General features: G+C 36.1%; 1 protein-coding gene across 3 annotated transcripts in view; it reads left to right on the plus strand.

Annotated features, from left to right (window-relative positions):
* Positions 1 to 11,860: 11,860 nt before the first annotated feature.
* LOC135204353 (LHFPL tetraspan subfamily member 3 protein-like) overlaps positions 11,861 to 21,515 on the plus strand; it is a 22,411-nt gene continuing 12,756 nt past the window's right edge. The window contains exons 1-2 of one of the 3 annotated variants that reach the window (XM_064234552.1): positions 11,861 to 11,929; positions 12,384 to 12,751. In XM_064234552.1, coding sequence (XP_064090622.1) covers positions 12,574 to 12,751 — 178 coding nt within the window. In that variant the 5' untranslated portion in view covers positions 11,861 to 11,929; positions 12,384 to 12,573. Of the gene's footprint in view, positions 11,930 to 11,984; positions 12,006 to 12,140; positions 12,227 to 12,383; positions 12,752 to 21,515 lie in introns of those variants that run through there. The other 2 variants (XM_064234553.1, XM_064234554.1) reach the window with 2 other exon arrangements.

The following is a 21,515-nucleotide window of genomic DNA, read 5'->3' on the forward strand; positions in this document are numbered from 1 at the left end:
GAGCGGGTTCTATTCGGCATAATTTATCCTTTGTTTACTCGATTGGAGTTGTTCAGTTACAAGATAAACCGTTTTGATAATTTATAAAGGACATCTAAAATTGATTTTTTATCTCATCTGTGTTACATTTCTACAAAATATGTATTACATAGACATTTATGTTTGAATGTATCGTACGTCATAATTTAAAACGAATTCAAATTGCCAGATGGAATTCCGTGTAGCAGCGATTAACTCCGCTGTTTCTCCCATGAACTTCAAGATGCATAGCCTTAAAAAGATGTATACTGCATTTTTGATGCCGTGCACAGCAATAATGCTTACAGAAAAAATAAGATAATGATAATTACGCGATACACGATACTTTTTTTACGTGAAACAGTGGCAGGGCGTCAAATATCTTCTTGCAGTTCGGTGTTGACTTATTAGGCTATCTTGTTTTAGTAAACTGCAATATATATTTATTACAATTAAATGTTATTTAAACTCATTTGCAGCTCTAATATGACAACTCATCAACAGCAGTAACATGGAAAATACATTAAATTAATAGATTTATAAAAACAAAATTTACACAGAACAAACTGACTGGTTGACACGACTACAAACCTGAACTTTGGTGAGTGTGGAAGAAAGGTAAAGTTGGTTGATTGACTTAGATAAAGCAGGGTCCTTGCCTCAACTATAAAAAGTTGTTGAAGCCACGGTTGAATGAGGGTATTTACACCTCGATATTTATATACAATAAACAGACATGGAATGCTATTCTGGCAGTATTAGAGATTGTGATTGTCTTTCTCCTCCTGTGATGGTAAGGGTCATGACCAAGACGTGGTTTTTGTTTTGTTCCTTCATAAGACTGACCATTGTTATTATTTTTTTTTCTGTATCTTTTAAATTTAGTTTCCATAAGGATTAATTTCTCAAAACGCTGTTAGATAACAATACAAAAAGGCATTCTTGTTAGATAAATGTATAAGCTGTTACTTCAAAGTCCAGAAATTCTAAGTAGATCCTATAGGAACCTATAAATTTTAGAGTTTACAGAGTAACGTTAGGACTTCAAAAGAAGCACCCATCACATACAAGTATAGTGGGAACTGGTTGATGAACTCCATACTAAAAACTGGTGTCACAAGCACTGTACAAGTTACTTAGTGTAATAACTTATTTACTTTATTAAATGTTCGTATATTTGTCATTAGTTCTGGTTTTAAATATTATTTTACTCATTACTACTACTAATTAATGGTTTCTTATTATTCAGCATTATTATTCATTACTGTTATTTGTTACTATCCTCAATTCTAAAGCTTTCTTGACTCTTCTGGCCTTTTCACAAGTGGACACTATCCTGAGGAGACTTGCTCTGCCAGTTAACACTGAGGGCGAACACCGTTCAGGTGTACAAAAGTCTTCGTTAAATTGTACAACAGTTTTATCAGGATATTTTGAATTTCTTAGCAATAATCATTTGGAGTTCTGAAGCATAATTGCCCCAGCTCCAGCAGTGGGCAGGAGAGAGAGAGAGAGAGAGAGAGAGAGAGAGAGAGACCTTACCTTACAGACCTTACATCTTGTTCGGGTTGCCCAGGTCCCTCAGTGTGAGGCACCTCTAATGTCTACCAAAGAGTTGCTAGTACATCTTCCGGTATATTTTGCATCTTCCAGTCTTGGATGGTCTGGGATGCAGCTGAGATATTTGTCGAGCTTATTCTTAAACACATCTACGCTCACTCCTGATATATTCCTCAGATGAGCTGGCAACGCATTGAATAGACGCTGCATTATCGATGCTCGTGCGTAGTGGATTAATGTTCTGTGTGCTTTCCTTATTTTTCCTGGTATAGTTTTGGGCGCTATTAATCTACCTCTGCTTGCTCTTTCTGATATTTTTAGCTCCATGATGTTTTCGGCAATTCCTTCTATCTGTTTCCATGCCTGAATTATCATGTAGCGTTCTCTTCTCCTTTCTAGACTATATAATTTTAATGATTGTAGTCTTTCCCAGTAGTCAAGGTCCTTAACTTCTTCTATTCTAGCTGTAAAGGACCTTTGTACACTCTCTATTTGTGCAATATCCTTTTGATAGTGTGGGTACCATATCATATTGCAATATTCAAGTGGACTACGAACATATGTTTTTATAAAGCATAATCATGTGTTCAGCTTTTCTTGTTTTGAAGTGCCGTAACAACATTCCCATTTTTGCTTTACATTTTGCCAATAGAATTGCTATTTGATCATTGCATAACATGTTCCTATTCATCATCGCACAAAGGTCTTTAACTGCTTCCTTATTTGTGATTGTCTCATGATTAGGTCCCTTATATGCATATAGCTTTCCTTCTCTGTCTCCATAATTTATTGATTCAAATTTATCAGAGTTAAATACCATCCTATTTACCTCTGCCCAATCATATACTTTGTTAAGGTCTCTTTGTAGCGCATTCCTATCTTCATCACAAGTAATTTCTCTACTTATTCTTGTGTCATCGGCGAAACTACTCACTACCGAGTCCTTAACATTACTGTCTATGTCTGCAATCATAATAACAAACAGTATTGCAGCTAACACCGTACCTTGTGGCACACCGGATATTACCTTAGCTTCATCCGATTTCTCATCGTTTGCAATAACTATCTGTTTTCTGTTGTGTAAAAATTCTTTTAACCATCTTCCTACTTTATCCACGATATTGTGTTTTCTAATTTTCTTCGCTAATATATTATGGTCTACCTTGTCAAAAGCTTTTGCAAAGTCAAGATAAACCACATTGTTTCATTTCCGCTTTTCATATTTTGTATATGTTCTCACGGTTGACTAACAGTTGGATCTGTGTACTTTTTCCGGGTACGAAACCATGTTGTCCTATATTAAACAAATTATCTTTTATTAAATGTTTCATAATATTTTTCTTCATTACCCTTTCATACACTTTCATAATATGTGATGTTAGACTCACAGGCCTATAATTACTTGCCTCTAGTCTTGATCCACTTTTGAAAGTAGGGGTAATATATGCTAATTTGTGCTCATCATAAATCTTCCCTGTATCTACACTTTGTCTTAATAATATTGCAAGTGGCTTTGCGATAGAGAGAGAGAGAGAGAGAGAGAGAGAGAGAGAGAGAGAGAGAGAGAGTGATATCTAGTTACTGAAATATTGACGAATTCATCTCTGCCCATTTCAAAAGTAAAATTATTTATTGTAAAGAAATACTAATTTAGCGACCGACGAACATTAAAGGGGCTTTTACAAATGCATTACAAAAGACTATAGGGTCAAGTGTGTGACCCAATGCCCCTCCATATATTAGCAAACGTCGCGCATGCGTAGCCAAGCGTGAAGTCAGTCAGCAAGTCACGTATCTCTGCTCTTGAGATGGAGAAGTTAAGTGTGGGTTTGAATATTTGCTCTTCCTTTGTTATGTATGTGAACGTACGCTTTCACTTAGTAAATGCGTAAGAATATTTTTGTTATCTATGCAATTGTTTATATACATACATGTAGATATATATATATATAAATTAGTATATATATAATATTATATATATATATAGATATATATATATATTATATACTCTACATACATTCATATACAGTACATATACTCATAATGAAGAAATATGTGAGGTATTCCCATAAAAAAGAAAGAAAATGACAGAAAAGTGAATGATAGATGTAAGGTGATGGAGAACAGGATGCGAAATATAGACCTAATTTTACCTCCCCTAGAACTGTTAAGCTGCAGCATAGATGTTCGAGAAGTCGATTTTTCAGAGAGAGAGAGAGAGAGAGAGAGAGAGAGAGAGAGAGAGAGAGAGAGAGATTGGGTAGTCATAATTATACTCATAAAACGTAACTTTACCCCGTGCGTAAATTTTAATACATACACCACGAAAAAGGTGCATAACGATTGTAAGGAATCGTAGTAAATTGGTAAATACGGTAACCAATATAAAATAAAGATTGATATATAAAAAGAAGCCGACACTGAGGTCATTTGACCTTATTAAAGTGGATAGCAAGCTCATGCTGCTTTTTCATCATGAAAGTCCCGTTAACCACTAGTTCAATCTGAATGGTCTAGCGTAGGATACGGGGAAGGTCCTTGATCCCCGCTGGGGAAAGTAGGAGACCCAGTAACCCTTCCTTGAGATGGGCCGTTCGAGCCCTGGGTAGCGAGGGATTGGATTCCTATCGACGCACCGCTTCTCCGATATTCGAAAGCCTTACATTCTTTCAAACTTCTACTATAATATGACATGATGGCCCTCTCTTACTGACACCATCATCCTTCCCCTGTCCACTCCTATCTCTACAACTAAAGATATTTCCAATTTCAAAAAACTAACCATGTACCTAATGAATCTTTTCAGAACACCTACGGGCCGAACAAGGGAAAGGCCCGTGCCAACAAGAAGTGTTGGCTTAATACAACAACAACAACAACTCCTCTTAATGCAGGTTTTATAAGTCTTTTTTTCGAGGATCTAGGAATCTCTGGAGTTTTTCCCATAGTGTGCTTCGGGCCACTTAAGGATACCACGGCACAGATTCACCATGACGAAAATTATCAACTGGATTATGGGCTACAAGTTGTGGAAATAAAGATTGATTGTTTCATCAGACACGTTATTGAGGATTTATGTGACTAAGTATGAGATGCAATGATTTCAGGTGAGGAATTAAGAAAAATTAAGTTTTAGACTGGACACACTTATCCTTATATTACGTTTGATTCAGGTGCAATTTACGCATGTAATAACGTATACACATTAACACATTTATGTATATGTATGTGTTATTTATCACATATATCAAATTGCATTATGAAAGAAATGGAGTATGAGAATAAGACTTAATTTTCCTAATTCCTCATGTGAGATTGTTGCATCTGATGCTGAATTATTTCAATCCTCACTAACCATTAAAAGGATCATTGGTATAATGAAACATATTTCCACAAATTTCCAGAACGTTACACTGGGAACTGTGAAAATGTTTGAACGTAAGCTAACCCGTTCGTACTGCGGTTAAACGAAATATTTTGGAGTATGTTAATTCACCTGCAAGTAAGAAGTTCGCGTCATATTATCTTCATCATTGTTTAAAGCTGTGCTTAGGTTCTGCTTGTGCGCTGCCTCGCGCGAAAAGTAGACTTTCGTGGTTTGGGAATGATCCTCGGAGAGAAGTGTATCGTGTCTATGAACATACGCAGCTTCTTAAAGACAGATTTACGTTGCTTTTATGTATAAAATTTCGGTATGTTATTGGCTCGAATTCTCAAATTCCGAAGCCTTGCCAGCGAGCCTTAAAGATCACTTTCATAAAGGATTAATGGCGACAATATAGGTTTGAAGGGAAAATTGCCCCGTTCGAAGTACCTTCTAGCCTAAACAACTGTTCCACTCAAGATTACGAGAGCCATTAGATTTTGTAGGGATCGGGTTTGAAAAGAATCAATCAGGGTTGCGCAGATTGTCAAAAAAAAAAAAAAAAAAAAAAAAAAAAACGCAATTTCAAGACTCCTTGTTTTCTGCTATACCTTTTGGTGTTCCTCTTTCACGAACTTCCTCCTAGACTATTCTACAGAGTCCCGACACCTGCTGTTGTTTTCCCATTCCACGAAGCCTGTGGTTTCCTGTTTGGTCTTCCGAGTGCGTAAGACACTAAAACAGAACAAAGGTCAGGGTTATGGTAGGATTCCTTCTTAGATTTATATTTCGGACATTTTGACGAGGAATTTGCCAGACTGTTGTCTTATTCTGACCTCTTGTTGGATTATCCGTTTATCCATAATCTTAGAAGGGTACCCACTCTACCCCATCCATTATAAGATTCATGTGCCAGCAGAGCAGGAATTTGTTAGACTTTCTAAGCAAACGAAGGGGGTCCTATACAGCATGAACCTCTACCATTCACTTATCCAGTCTTTAAAAACGGTTATCTGTTATTATTGTGGACTCTGAAGAAAGTCTTACTTGTTGTAACATACATCCTGGCATTATCCAGGCCAATTCAGGCTATGTATAGTCTTCCTTAAGGCCACGTTAAGCTAATCACCTACTTATGCTTTTGCCAACTCTCGCTGAAAATAGCTTTCTCCTCATTTTAATCAAATTTATCTCATTTCAGTTCAGTTGGCAGTTGCATCCTTCCGCGGACAGAAGTGCCATTATGAGAAAATTGAGGAGTAGGTAAGTACAAGCCATTGTAGTCTTTGTCACTGTGTGTGGGACTGATTTCAACTGACATACTTCTATTATCTATTTTCTAGTTTATTTCATTAGAATTTTAGTTATATATATATATATATATATATATATATATATATATATATATATTGTGTGTGTGTGTGTGTGTGTGTGTATATATATATATATATATAATATATATATATATATATATATGTATATATATATATATATATATATATATATATATATATATATATGTGTGTATATATATATGCATAAATATAAATATACTATATATATATATATATATATGTATATATATGTATGCTATCATATATATCATATATATATATATATATATATATATATATATGTATATATATACATACATACATACATATATATATATATATATATATATATATATATATATATATGTATATATATATATGTATATGTATATATAATCCCACCATCTGTAATTATATTTAGCCCATTTGGTATTCCAGTGCGTAATAATAAAAGCCTAGAAGCAAAAATAAGGAAGAATAAATCAGTTAATAAGAAAACGATGACCTTTAATCCAAAAGAAAGCTTAATCACTACAGCCTTCCATCTTTCCTCCATACAGTTTTTGTTTCCCTATTGTCTGCCTAATTCAGACACTCAGACCCTCGTTGGATCTATTCAAAAAATGGAAATTACTTTCCGTACAAAAAGATGAACACTCGTTACTTTCAGGTTTATGGCAATGGTGTTGTAAGTAATTTTGATGAAACAAAAGGCCGGATGCGATTATCGGTTATAGGGGATTGTTAAGAATGAAAGTAGCCGGGTTACTCAACCGAAAAATGAAAAGTTCAGCATCAATGGAATTTCAAAATATTTTTGAATATTTATCAAGGTTTCACATTATTGTTGTTCTTGTATTACGTTTGGTTGGATTTGATAGTATGATTACATGAAGGTCTAGATTCCAGATAATTTCGACACTTGTTCCCCGTTGCAAAGAACGAGAGGGGGAAGAGAAAGAAAAATGACAGAAATAAAGCGAAAGGAAAAGAGAGACAAGCAAAAAAGGACCGAGAAGGGAAAGAAACGAAGATTTATGAACAAGGATTACATAGTTTCATAACACACCAAACAACTAGATATTTCCCGTCTCGAAAGGCTACGTGAGTTCGTGCAGCCTATCCCACCTTCAACTCATTCTTACTCCCTCCTTCAATCTCCCTTCTACCCCCTTACCCCAGCCAGATCAGGTCCAGATCCCTCCCCTCCGTCCTCCCGCCAGGAATCAACCCCCACGGTCCGCCACTCCCTTCCCTCACGTTCTCCACACTCCCATTCCTACGCCTTTCCCGTATTATAACATTTGGGTTCTGCTGCAGGCCAATAAAGTAGGTCGTGCACTGTCATTTCCTCGCTGTCGTCGTGAAGTCGTTGGTTTTTCATGGGCAAGGAATTTCATTTTATTTGTTTATAATAAGATAAATAAAGCTGATTCTAAGCTACCAATTACCAGTTAATTCTATAAAGAACTGCAGCGCTTGCATTCACCTGCCGATGAAAAAGTGAAAGGTTTAATGACTGTAACTTTCAGACTGACCAAAAGCAGTTTGAGAGCAATTGAATATTTCCATTGTAAAGTAAAAAAGGAAAGGAATTTATTACACTACTTATGCAATACTGATGAAAATAACATTCTTTACAAAAGCAGCTTCCAAAATCAGTTTCGTCTATTAAAATATTCGTTCCATCTGAAATAAGTTACTCGACTCAGCAGGCAATTATGCGATATCTACAGTCAAATGACGTTCATACCGAATGATTTTGGAATTAGTAACATCAATAATGTTAATGATTAAACAACTGGAGGAATGATTTATACTTCTGTTTTCACTGTGAGACGACCAAGTTTCCAGTAAAACGTAACCTTTCATTCTCAGCAATTAAAGCAGTGATAGAATTATATATTTCACTCTCTCATTATGTCATTTATGCATACTAGCAAACTTACCCATCTACGATGGGTGATAAAATACGGGTGCAGAAGTGAAAAATTTATATGTACTATTTGTTCAGCAATATTAAAATAAGGGCGATTCCACGAATAATCTCTCTCTCTCTCTCTCTCTCTCTCTCTCTCTCTCTCTCTCTCTCTCTCTAATGTAATTCAAGGGACGATCACTGAACGCAGAGAAATTCTTATTTATTGTTGTTTCCCCTCTTTTAATGATATTCTCTCTCTCTCTCTCTCTCTCTCTCTCTCTCTCTCTCTCTCTCTCTCTCTCTCTCTCTCTTAAAGTAAGTGAAGGGACGATCAATGAATGTAAAGAAGTTCGTATTAATTATTGTTTACCCTCTTTTAATGATTCTCTCTCTCTCTCTCTCTCTCTCTCTCTCTCTCTCTCTCTCTCTCTCTCTCTCTCTCTCAATGTAAGTCAAGTAACGAGGACGGTGATGGGATTATCGGATTACTTAGCTCTCAAATCCCAAATTATCTCCTCTCTCTTTGTCTCTCTCATTTTTCGATAGCAAGAAAAAATTATAAAATTGTAGTGTATTAATGTCGTTAAATGGCTCTCTCTCTCTCTCTCTCTCTCTCTCTCTCTCTCTCTCTCTCTCTCTTGTCGGTGACTTTCATTTAACGGAACAGGGATCTTGATTGGTTCGTTTCTTTGTCAATTACTTTGCACGGTGATACGAATAATAAAGTATTTTTCTTTTCATTATGTTACTGCAAAGACGCAACTTTAATGTCAGTGCGTTATGGCTACTGATAAATGCTCTTATGATCCTGTGTCTTCCAAAAAAGAGTAGAAAGTAGGAACTTGTCAGTTTCCTTTTTATTATGTCCATTGGCAGGATCGAAATTCCAAAGCAACATTACCGGGCAGTACTTCTTCAACGTTATTTTGTGCACTGGCAGTCCCGATGGATTTAAGTTATTCAAAAAATCTTGCGGATATTGATGATAATTTTCATCTTCTATTGTGTCCGAGCTGAAATATTCGCGACTTTCTCCGGGGAAGTTGTACAGAAATTATGTATGAAAAATCGTAAAGTAACTAAGTCCACGGGAATAACCAGCCCCGTTTCACGGCCAGAAACGGCTCCGTTTCAGGGAATCCCTTCTCACCCCCACCCCCTACAAAGGAGGGGGTTAGGTTGGATGAAACCCCATTACAAACCATCTTAGGGGTCCCCACCATAGCCCTGCCAAGTTTCATGTCCATCTGACCAGCCGTTTGGCCGTGATCGAATGACAGACAGACAACAGACATTACGCCCAATATAGTATGATATGGATACGGGAATGGAAATGTATGTTCTTCATATATATTCTTTACTATTCAAATATTCAATATCTATGGCAAGGCTCCTCGTATATACGAGTACACACATATACATACATGGCCACAGGCGTACACACACACACACACATAGACACGTATATATACATATATACGTTAGTTAAGGATTAGAGAAAGAGAGAGAGAGATAACTGACAAACATAACAATACGGTTTCCTATTTTCACCGTTATTAGATCTATGTTACAGTAATTACGAGGAAAACTGAAACTCATTCGTGTTATAAATGAAATCGTTCAGGTCTTATGAGCATGAAATTGCACAAAATTGAGTGTCGTTTTACGAGCGCAGCGTGTTTCGATTTCCATGCATGCATTCGCCCAAAATATACGCTCTCTCTCTCTCTCTCTCTCTCTCTCTCTCTCTCTCTCTCTCTCTCTATCATATATATATATATCTATATATAGATCAACATTATAGTATAACTATAATATCAGTACATATGTGTATATATATACATATGATATATATACATATGTATATATATACATATGTATATATATATACATATATATATATATATATATATATATATATATATAATCCACACATCAAAGGGTACTATAGTAGGCAGAAGGGCGCAGGAACATATACACATCCAGTAGATACATTTATTGCCGTTTTTTACATTTGGTGATTTCAATGTAAAATAAGGACATATCCAAGCGACGCTTTCGTCCTCTTGCTGCATAGCTTGGTAACATTTCAAAACAGCCTAATGAAATAATATTCTAGTATCTGTTCATAAAGTAAACACGTGCACCATAGGGCTGAGACAAGGTTTATTGAAAAAAATCTTCAAATGCACTCCAAAGCTGAGAAAAGCCATTTTACTATATTGGCGCTTTAAACATTTGGTGATTTCAATGCAACAAAAAGGACATATCCAAGCGACGCTTTTGTCATATTGCAGAATAGCTTAGTAACATTTTAAAAAGCCGAATGGAATAATATTCTAGTATCTGTTAACAAAGCAGACACGTACACCCTATGGCTGAGACAAGGTTTATTATTAAAATAATTTCTTATGCCTTCCAAAGCTGAGCTAAGACATTTTATTAAATTGCCTTTTTTTTAACATTTGGTGATTTCAATGCAACAATAAGAACATATCCAAGCTACACTATGTCATCTTGCTGAATGGTATGGTAATATTGTTTTAAAACAGCTGGATGGAATAATATTCCAGTTCTTGTTAACAAAGTAAACTTGTATACCCAAGGGCTGAAACAAGGTTTATTATTGAATTATTTTTTTTACATGTGGTGATTTAATGCAACAATAAGGACATATCCAAGCGACGCTTTTGTCATCTTGCTGAATAGCTTGGTAACATTTTAAAATAGCCGAATGGAATAATATTCTAGTACCTGTAAATAAATTAAACACGTAAACCCAAGGGCTGGGACAAGGTTTGTTATTGAAAAAAAAATTATATGCCCTCCAAAGCAGAGATAAGACATTTTACTAAATTGCTTTTTTTTTTTTTCTTTGGTGATTTCTATGCAATAATAAGAACTTATTCAAGCTACGCTTTCGTTCTCTTGCTGAATGGCTTAGTAACATTTTAAAACAGCCGAATGGAATGATATTTTAGTATCTGTTAACAAAGTAAGCACGTACACCCTAGGAAACAAAGTTTATTATTAATTTTTTTTTTACATTTGGTGATTTCAATGCAACAGTAAGGATATATCCAAGCAACGTTTTCGTCCTCTTGCTGAATAGTTTGGTAATATTGTTTTAAAAAAAGGTGGATGGAATAATATGCTAGTTCCGGTTAGTATAGTATACACACGCACACACCTACACCTTAAGGCTGAGACAAACCGTATTATTCAAACATTTTCCCATACCCTCCAAAGCTGAGATAAACCATTTTACTAACTGAACTATTGGCATAAATGTTCAAAATTATCTCCCAAGAGGAATCAGAAACTCGACTCCATTACACTTCGACCATTGGAATCAAAGGGAATGTAAGCCTCAAGTGGCTACACACCATGTTGGTAATCCTGAACGAAGGGTCAGGCAAAACCTCAAGTGACCCAGTAAAGCTTTCGCTGCTGTGGAATTTCTCAAGATTTCAGAGCTTTTTCAGAGGACCCGTTTCACTTCACCTGCGGAGAAAGTATCTGCTCTCACTGAAACGTTAGTTTTGAGTTGTTCTTGTGGAAGAAGTCGTAGTATGTTGTCCTTAAGAGCTAGGATTAGGAATTGCTTATGAATAAAGGGAAAATGACTAACTGGCTACTCCGTCTCTCGTAAGAAGAAGTTGGCCGAGAGGGAAGCAACAGCGGCGTAACACCCTCGCTCTCACAGTCTCCGTAACACCTGGAGAGGTACCGGTTAGTTAGTCAGAGAGCAATTCGTTCCAAGTTTATCCAGCGTCAGATATCAGTTCTAGATGATCATTTAAATAATGTTTGTATTAGAGGAGAGCCAACAGTGTAAATGAGCATTGCAAGTCACTTTTCATTGCGGAGTTTCCGTCAAATATCTTCAAGTGACCTTTTAGTGATTCGTGGTATCCGTCTTGTGAGTGTGCATACCGATGTGAACTTTCTCATGGAAATGCCGCCTGATTTAATCCTTGGTTACTGCCTGAACGTGTAGACCTATATGAAGACGTGAAGTTTCTACGTGTATAAATAAATGTCTGATGTTTGGGAGAGTGGAGGAAAATGCTTTGTGCTTTACATCATCCGTTACATCCGCTAGAAAACGCAAGGTTAACTAGTTGGAGCAGTGTCAGTTGTCCTCGTTGGTTTTAATTGTTGTACTATTTTGTTTTTATTTCAGGTAATGGCGGAAGCAGAAGGATGAAAAATAGTGAACATTAGTTAGTGTGAATCCTAAATTTTTTTCCCTAATGAGGGAGTTTTATGAAAGTCTAAGAATCGGAGATACAGTGAACATTCATTTATAGAGCAGAAGACTGCTCGCCCAGTGAGCCTCAGGATTTCTCTTTTAAAAGTGACATCGGAACAAAATGGAGAAGAACGTGGAATACTCAGACCAGGTCCACGTCTACACGACGAACTATATCCGAAACTCAAAAGCCATCGGGGTGCTTTGGGGGGTCTTTACGATATGCTTTGCTATCATCAGTATCGTCGTCTTCGTACAACCCCAGTGGATCGGAGGCACGCAGGACTCCAAGGGCATTGGTAAGTCGCTGGCTGGCCACAGTTTTTCTTCCTCGCTTCTCTGTCCTTATCTTGGTGCTTTCCTCAAGTTGGGTGTGGTTGAGTATATTTTTTTTTTCTTTTCTTGTTGAGGTGTGGTAATGATTTTTTATGAAAGGCATGCTGACCATTGAGCAAGAGACTCATAAAATAAGTGTTACCCACAATGCTTTTTTTACGACAACACCAAGTGTAGCAGAGGACAGGTGTTCGTGTGGGAGGAATACGGAGAGAGAGAGAGAGAGAGAGAGAGAGAGAGAGAGAGAGGGAGATAGAGAGAGAGAGAGAGAGAGAGAAGAGAGAGAGAGGGAGAGAGAGAGAGAGAGGGAGGAGGTGGGGTTTTTGAATGACGGTGGGGTTTTTAATATGAAATGACGCTTATTCATTCCGGGATCTTTGTAACGGTGAAAGAATGTGACTCAGGAAGTTCTGTAAAATTGTATTTCCTTTTAAATCTTGCATGTTGTGTGGACGAAGAATGTAGTGTATAATTACTACAGTTACTCTTGTTAAGCCGTTGTCGGTCAGTATGTTTTAATATGTATTCATTTACAAGTCCCACACACCTTAAATGCACATGTCTATGTCAAGTTTTTTTTTTTTTTTTTTTTTTTTTTTTTTTTTTTTTTTTTTTTTTTTTTTTTTACAATACAGAGTAAGGTAGACTGTTATTATTCATTAATTATATTTCTGTGTACTTTATGGGTGTTCCCATTTGAGTTGGCTAGCTTTGCTCCTGCATATTTTTAGTGAAGTGTTCTTTCGAGTTCGCCAAGGTCTCGTAGTTCCCTGTAAACAGTGACATCAGCTAGATACAAGTTTGTTTATTTCCATGAACAGAAGTTTCGAACTTCTTTAAGCTCGCAGTTTCTGTGTATAGATAGATAGATAGATAGAAATAATGATCATGTAGATATTTTCCTGAAAAACAAAAAGATGTGTTGATAACTTCCACTCCTATTTCACGATATTCATAAGCTTTCGCGACACTTGTTTTGTTTCCTCATCACTTGTCACTGTACGCTTCTTTAATGTTTACCTGTTCACATACCATGCCCAAGTATCTGTCTTTCTGCTATTTACTTAAATATCTGGATTGCTATGCGAAGAAGTAAAAGTAAATACAAGTCAGTAAACACTATTCAAAAAAACTTTCTAAAGTCTAACGAATGGGGAAAAGATAACTTCAATTTGATCAACAATCAGCTCCCAAAAACTGAATGCCTTCTGATCACAACCCGTGACAGTTGGAAACTAACCAAATGAATAGAGATTTTCGAACGTTAATATTCCAAAGAAGCGAGAAGCGAATAATAGATATAAATTACCTTTGTTTTTGTGACCCATGCTTTTTCTCCTATAGTTGTTAAGAAGAAATTAAGCACATCAGAACTGAAAAGTGGACTGAAAAAGTGAATTATAAGAAAATAGGACAGGAATTCCAAGCCTTGAGCTTCTTTCAAGAACAACAGGGCTGTAGTTAGTGAAACTGACAGGCAGTCATCCTCAGAGAATGTAAATTCAAGTTATTCAAAATACATTATGTTACAACAAAACCTTCAGATTCTACACAAACACCGTCTGCTATAATGACGGACAGACTAGGAAGTGACGCGCTGGCTGGCAGGTAGAAAGACAGGTCCGTGCACGCTGATCACGGAGGACATTGGGAAGACCCCTTATTAAGAAAGATTCATGAACTGCGAAGTCCTACTTTATCAGTCCTGGTTGCGTTGGGGTCTGGTAGTGTTTTGTAATATAATTCATACTGATTTTCATTTCAACTCAGTCGGAATTGATGGCAAAACTAACAGTTGTATAAATATTGGACCGCGAAGGCTGTTATTTTAGTAATATCGGTTACTGCTTTCTGTGCTCAAAAGAAAAAGAAAATGGAAGAACAGGATAAAAATAGTACACATGAAAGGCGATACACTGAATCTCTCCATTGCAGATCCTAGAACAGGTTTTCAGGTAGGCTGCTAACTAGTTGGAGAAAATGCGAACTCTTACATTCATGGTTATTCCTCTTATTGTTAAAGGGACGGTTGAAATTAAGACGTGGTTAGATATTGAGTATAAACTAATACATTCAGATAGCACCAGCATCAACAATTAAGTAAGCAAAACCTGACTCACTGAAAGTAAATGAGCCGTCTTTCCTGTGTTTTCAGAAAACTGTACACTTATACATAAATCATAAGACTGAACGGTCCCAAATGCACAGTCACCAAAAATGGGGGAACAAGAAAAAAAAACTTACTGTTCATGCATTCAACGATTTTATGTAAAAAAAAAAAAAAAAATTATTATTTTAGATGTTACCTTGATATGCACTAGAGATGGCGGATTGTATATTTAAACGTGTACCGTTATAGACGATATTTCCTGTTCATGGTAGGGAACCTAGAAACACATTTGAGAGATCTGGAATTCAATAGTTGCATTATTATTATTATTATTATTATTATTATTATTATTATTATTATTATTATTATTATTATTATTATTATTATTATTATTATTATTATTATTATTATTATTATTATTATTATTATTATTATTATTATTATTATTATTATTATTATTATTATTATTAGTCCATGAACCTTACCAGTTTTATTATTAAATTTCTCATTAATAATATTGCCCGTTGTAAGTATATACTCTCTAATTCTGAATTTGTTATTAAATAGTGAACACTTAAGGGCGAAAATAATGTTGAGTCTATGGGCCAACTTAAAAAATTACGAAATATGTCACATTCTTGCTGCATTCCAAAAGTTTAAGTCTGTTGAAAAGGGAACAAGTAAATCGTGTTAAATTGTCTCAACGTTTTCACGAAAAAAAAAGAACTTCTTCCATAATCATTCTAAAATATTGGAAGTGTCTTCACTGAGAATGATTTCCCTTCACATAAATTAACCAATATATCCTGAGTCAGTTCATATATCTGTCACTCAACCAATCTATCTGTTGGGTATTTTGGGGGTGGGGTAGGATTAATGTGAATGTTTGTAAATTTGTACACTCACTTTTATATACATTTTACATATATTTATCCTGCCCGCAATATACGAAGCTATATTGCGTGCATGTTATACTTGTGATAACACACAATATTCACACACACACACATATATATATGTATATATATATATATATATATATATATATATATATATATATATATATATATATATATATGTATATAGTATATATATATATATATAGATATATATATATATATATATATATATATATATATATATATATATATATATATATATATATATATATATATATATATATATCTGTGTGCGTTTGTTGAATAGACTGCAGAATGAATGTGAGAGATCAGTTATTTTTACCGAAATAATTGTCCAGCAACTTTCGACAAGGCTTGACCTTTGACCTATGCTTCTGAATAGGTGCTGGACCGTTCCCACGTCTCTCATTATCGAGTTGCCGCTGAACTTTTTCACTTCGGCTTTAATGACGTATCGTTTTATCTAAAGGATATAAAGTCATCTCTCGACTCTCGTAATGCTGTGTATATCAGTAAATAATGTTCATTATACTCTAAGCTGTATCTATTACAAATCATAATTTTTTTTACCGATCTGCCTTTCAATGTACTTTGCAAGACGCAACCTTTCTCGCTCTTTCTATGTTTTTTGTCAAAAAGTTAGTCTCCAGCAGGGAAAATTCCTCTGTGTGATCTCGTGTAACTAAGTCAAGATTTCGATGTTTGTTTTCATGTTTACCACGAACACTTAATGCCGCGAGTTCTTTAAACACACCCTTGGTTAAGTCCAGAGCCCACTAAGTTGCGAATAACAAATATTTACTCTCGATAAATATAGTTTCAAGCATACATGTCTGTGTTCAGTCAGCGCGCAGTTACGCAATGGAAAATACTTCAGGTTCATACATACATACATACATAAATACTCGCAAATAGTGACTAAACCCTTTTCTTTGTTAAAACATAAATCACATATAATGGTCTGTGCTTAACTTTAATATTTGCAGTTTCATCACTTGAACGCTGTGGTGGTCAGAGGTAAAAAAGTAAAGGCAAATACAATGAGAAATAGATCTGCTTCGAAAGTAAGAAATTATTTGTTCTTTTGACAGAATTTTAATGTAGATAAAGTCTCTCTCTCTCTCTCTCTCTCTCTCTCTCTCTCTCTCTCTCTCTCTCTCTCTCTCTCTCTCTCTCTCTCTCGTTAACGAGTTTAAATTTATTCAAAAATTTACCGTGAGTGAAAGTACACGCCTTGCGGGATGCTCAAGCCTCTTTTTCGTGTTCTCATTTGCCTAAGTATTGCAAAATGAATTTGAAAGAAAATGAGCTAAACCCTGAATACCTCGTTCAGATTCTTGAGTCTCTTCTGCAACATTTACTATTGGCTTCACGTCGTATGGACAGGTAAATTGTTCTTAAAATCCAGGAAGTTCTTTAGACAGTGTCTACTTTCCCTAAAGGTTAACCACTCCCTAACCAGTTACTTTATGACCCACCTGTTTAAACGGATGGAAGTCTTGAGTTACCTTTTTTTTTTTTTTTTTTTTTTTTAAGGATGCACGCTAGAGGCTTGTAAGAATGAATGAGGTTTTCTAATGATAATTTCACCATTTTACGCCTAGGATTTTTTGGTTAAAATTGGTTATATTAACACGGAATTTCGCCCCTGGGGTGCAATTCAATTTTGACCACAATAAGCTGTAGGTTCCGTTGCTAGATGATCAATTGGTTCCTAGCCACGTAGAAATATCTAATCCTTCGGGCCAGCCCTAGGAGAGCTGTTAATCAGCTCAGTGGTCTGGTAAAACTAAGATATACTTAATAACAGTTCTGAGAGAGAGGGAGAGAGAGAGAGCTAGGTATAAATTTTACGTTCATAAAGCACACGGCATTACAAGGCTTGTCATTGATAAACCTGGATATGAATTAGTATTTTATAGTTTGACTCTAGTAAGCACGCGAACATTTGCTTTCTCTTTATACTTTCTAATAGAAAATACGGGTGTCATGATGCTGGAAATCGCCGATTTTCGTTTACGAGTTCATCTGCACGGAGACATACGCAAACATCCGGAACGATCTCTCTCTCTCTCTCTCTCTCTCTCTCTCTCTCTCTCTCTCTCTCTCTCTCTCTCTCTCTCTCTCTAAGTTTAGAAAGAAACTTAGTACTAGTTTTTTTTTTGCCTCAGACAGTTGCTGAAAAACTTAGTTGCGTACATGATGCAGCAAAACTAAACACATGTTCGTTCAATAAATCTCTCTCTCTCTCTCTCTCTCTCTCTCTCTCTCTCTCTCTCTCTCTCTCTCTCACGTTTTAATGACACTTAAGCATTTTTAGTTTAAAAAAAAAAAAGGTACAAAAACAATGAATAGAATCAATTCAGATTTCAGATACATGATCAGCAAAATATCATTGCTTAGTTTTTCAGTACTCTGATCCGTACTTTGCTTTGTATTTGGTCGAATTTTCTCCTGATTATTCATGGTATACAACTAGAATCTGATAAAACGCATTAATGCACAGTTGCACCAATGACGGTCATAAACAGAGAAAAAGAAGTTACTTTTATTTCTCATTGTAAACTTCATAATTCTAGAGAAGGGAAATTGCCAGCTCCCATCACAAGTAATGACATAGGCCTATTTGGAAATCGTTAACGAACATGGGAATTACCAAACGCTTTAAATCATTCCTTTGAGCATCGAACTATATATCAGGTCATTAAAATAAAGATGAAATCAAGGAACAAAGAAAACAGCGTGAGACTAAAATAAACAGTCATCCTGACTCTGCTGACCCCACCTACCGATGTAAACATCTTCACGTTGGTGGTGTTGTTGTTGCTATCTGTCCGAGATACCTCAACAAAAATGAGGTCAAGCGAAGGGTCTCTGTGGCAGTCGAGATTTGGGTCAAAGGCCAAATACCTGTTCGGTCCTATAAACCTTCACGAAGGAACGACAAAGGATCAAAGGAAAGCAAAGCCTTCAGTGGCAGGAAAGGAAATATGTAACCATTAGTCTAAACTGGAGGAGGACGACCCAGGCCGAGAAAGAAACGCGGAAGCTGTAGGCGCTGGTGGAGTCGAACTATGAGAGGCTTCTGACCCGTAGCTTTTTAAGATACAAAGGTTAAGGCTTGATCTGAGTGCGTGGTTTTTATGCCAGCATCCCAATGCCGATGAGGATGGGCATCTGTTTAACCGTGGAATCAATTATCTACCGATATACATAGTTTAGAAGAGAGAGAGAGAGAGAGAGAAGAGAGAAATGCCACCAGATGTTAATGTCCATTTATCCGTTAAAATGTACACCAGCAAAACGGGAGGATCTGGACGAGATAGTTTTCATCCCAACGGTGAAACCAGCCATAAGATACTGACCCACACCCCCTACTCTCTCTCTCTCTCTCTCTCTCTCTCTCTCTCTCTCTGTGTGTGTGAGTGTATGTGTGCGTATGTGTGCGCGCTTGAGCTGCGTTCCAAAACTGATCGCTAATCCGGGCCTCCCTGCAGTAGTCCCAAATTTGCGTCCATTTGAAAACGGTACCTTCATTGTACTATACCGCTGCGGTCATGCTTTAAATAATAATGTCTTATTCAGGCTTATTCAGCTGCAAACGAACAATGATTCTGGTTTAGAATTCTGTTGGACTCGACGTTCGAGAATTGACAGACTCTGCAACCGAGTAAAATAGGGTAACCAGAAGCTTCCCCCAAAGGTAATTGTCTGCATGATGTGAATTCTGTTGTGGGAATTCTTTGTTGTAGAAGTTTTATGTAGGACAAGGCTGACGGGGTTTAAAATTTTAAGGAAGATAATGATGATAATAATAATTTTGTTTTCTATCTGTCATCCTGTTCGACCGGGTGGTATTTATAGTGTGGGGTTCCGGGTTGCATCTGCCTCCTTAGGAGTCCATAACTTTTCTCATTATGTGCGCTGTTTCTAGTAGCACACGCTTCTGCATGAGTCCTAGAGCTACTTCAGGAGGCAAGATGAATTTTTTTAATGTTATTAAAACACAGTAAACATCACGAATCAACACTGATAAATAATCCATTTCTTCTCATTCGCCATTATAAGATGCAATTCATTTCCAGTTAGGTGAAGCAAACCTCGATCACTTAGACGATTCAAACTTTAGAATTACACGTCACTAATAAGTGAAGCGTAGAATGTAAGAAATAAAAATTTTCAAAGATTAAAAATAAGTAATAAAAAAACTGGACCTAAATAAAATCACGCAGGAAAAACGAGACTGAAAGTTTGTACACACCCTTTCTGTAATTGAATGATTCCATTCTATTTCGTCGAACTGCCAACAGAGACAAAACAAGACAAAACAAGGAGGAGATTTGTCTGAACGCTTGGCTGGCCAACGACAGCGCATTAAAAGCCACCACTGTCTGTCTTTTGTGGTTAGGCTTCGCTGGCATTTGTGAAAGTTCTGAAGGAACAGAATCTGTGAGAATCAATACATATTTTTTAACGATATCCGACTTGGATTATTGGAAATATTATTTCTTTCTGTCGTTTCTCTGATGTTCTGATTCTGAGCTCTGCAAGACGCTTGTTTTTGTTCGTGCAAATGTGAGGCTATTTACCCCTTGCAAAAAAAATAGTAGTTTGTTGCATGGAAATCGCATTATTGAAAAGAAATAGTTTTTGCCTCTGTATCTTCCAAGTGTAACCATTCCTGTTAGGGAGTGTAGCCTGCTCGCTTTGCCATTCTCTGTTGTTGTGTAATTATATAAAAAAAAGCACAATTAGCTTTAACATTCTTTTCTCACCGCCAATATCAAACGACAATGCCATTCTTGGTCACTGTAATCGAGGTCGCTGTGAGTAATGCATACTTCTTAAATTGAGGGACCTTGGTGTCATGAAAGTCACAGACATTAAGGTGATTTGAATAACTTGCGTTTTTTTCCTGCTTCTTAAGAGTGTACGCTCATTGGGGATAATAATGATAGAAATGATGGTGAAGAAATGCACAATGATGTGTGAATGTATAATGAAAATATATATAAAAAACGAGACTCCTTCTCAAGGACAATCGAATGTTTCTCGAAACCACTTGATATATATATATATATATATATATATTATATTATATATATATATATAGATATATATGTATATGTATATACGTATATATATAATGTGTGTGTAGAATCTACTGGTCATTTTTACCATAACAAGACAGTTAATGGAGAAGAACGGGTTTTAGAGTATATTTTCCTTTGTAGCTTTTGGCGTTTGGGCCGTCAGCGAAAATTGAAATAAATATTCTTCATCGTACGCAATGTTTCTAGGTTACGCAGTTATTTGTCTCCGTTATTTCACACAAAAATTTAACTCTTTATAGATTTTGCTCTCATCGTCAGAAAGACCTAAAACGAAAGAAAAATAGGGAGAAGTAAATCTCCTTTTCTTCCTTTGTTAGTACACTTGACATCAGTATTCCTCTGTATAAATTGCAGCATTACAAGTCTTGCATGGACTCGGATGTCGGTGGCCGTTCACCCGGCTTTACAACGCGTGAACGTATCCGGCGCAAGAGAGAGAGAGAGAGAGAGAGAGAGAGAGAGAGAGAGAGAGAGAGAGAGAGAGAGAGAGAGATTTTTTAAATCTTCGAGCGTGAAAATTTGTTTTATTTATCTACAGGGTGTCCATAAAGTCCCAGTACCATTACATGCAATAAATACTTGT

The sequence above is a fragment of the Macrobrachium nipponense genome, chromosome 44 (genome assembly GCF_015104395.2).
Source record: "Macrobrachium nipponense isolate FS-2020 chromosome 44, ASM1510439v2, whole genome shotgun sequence".
NCBI lineage: Eukaryota > Metazoa > Arthropoda > Malacostraca > Decapoda > Palaemonidae > Macrobrachium > Macrobrachium nipponense.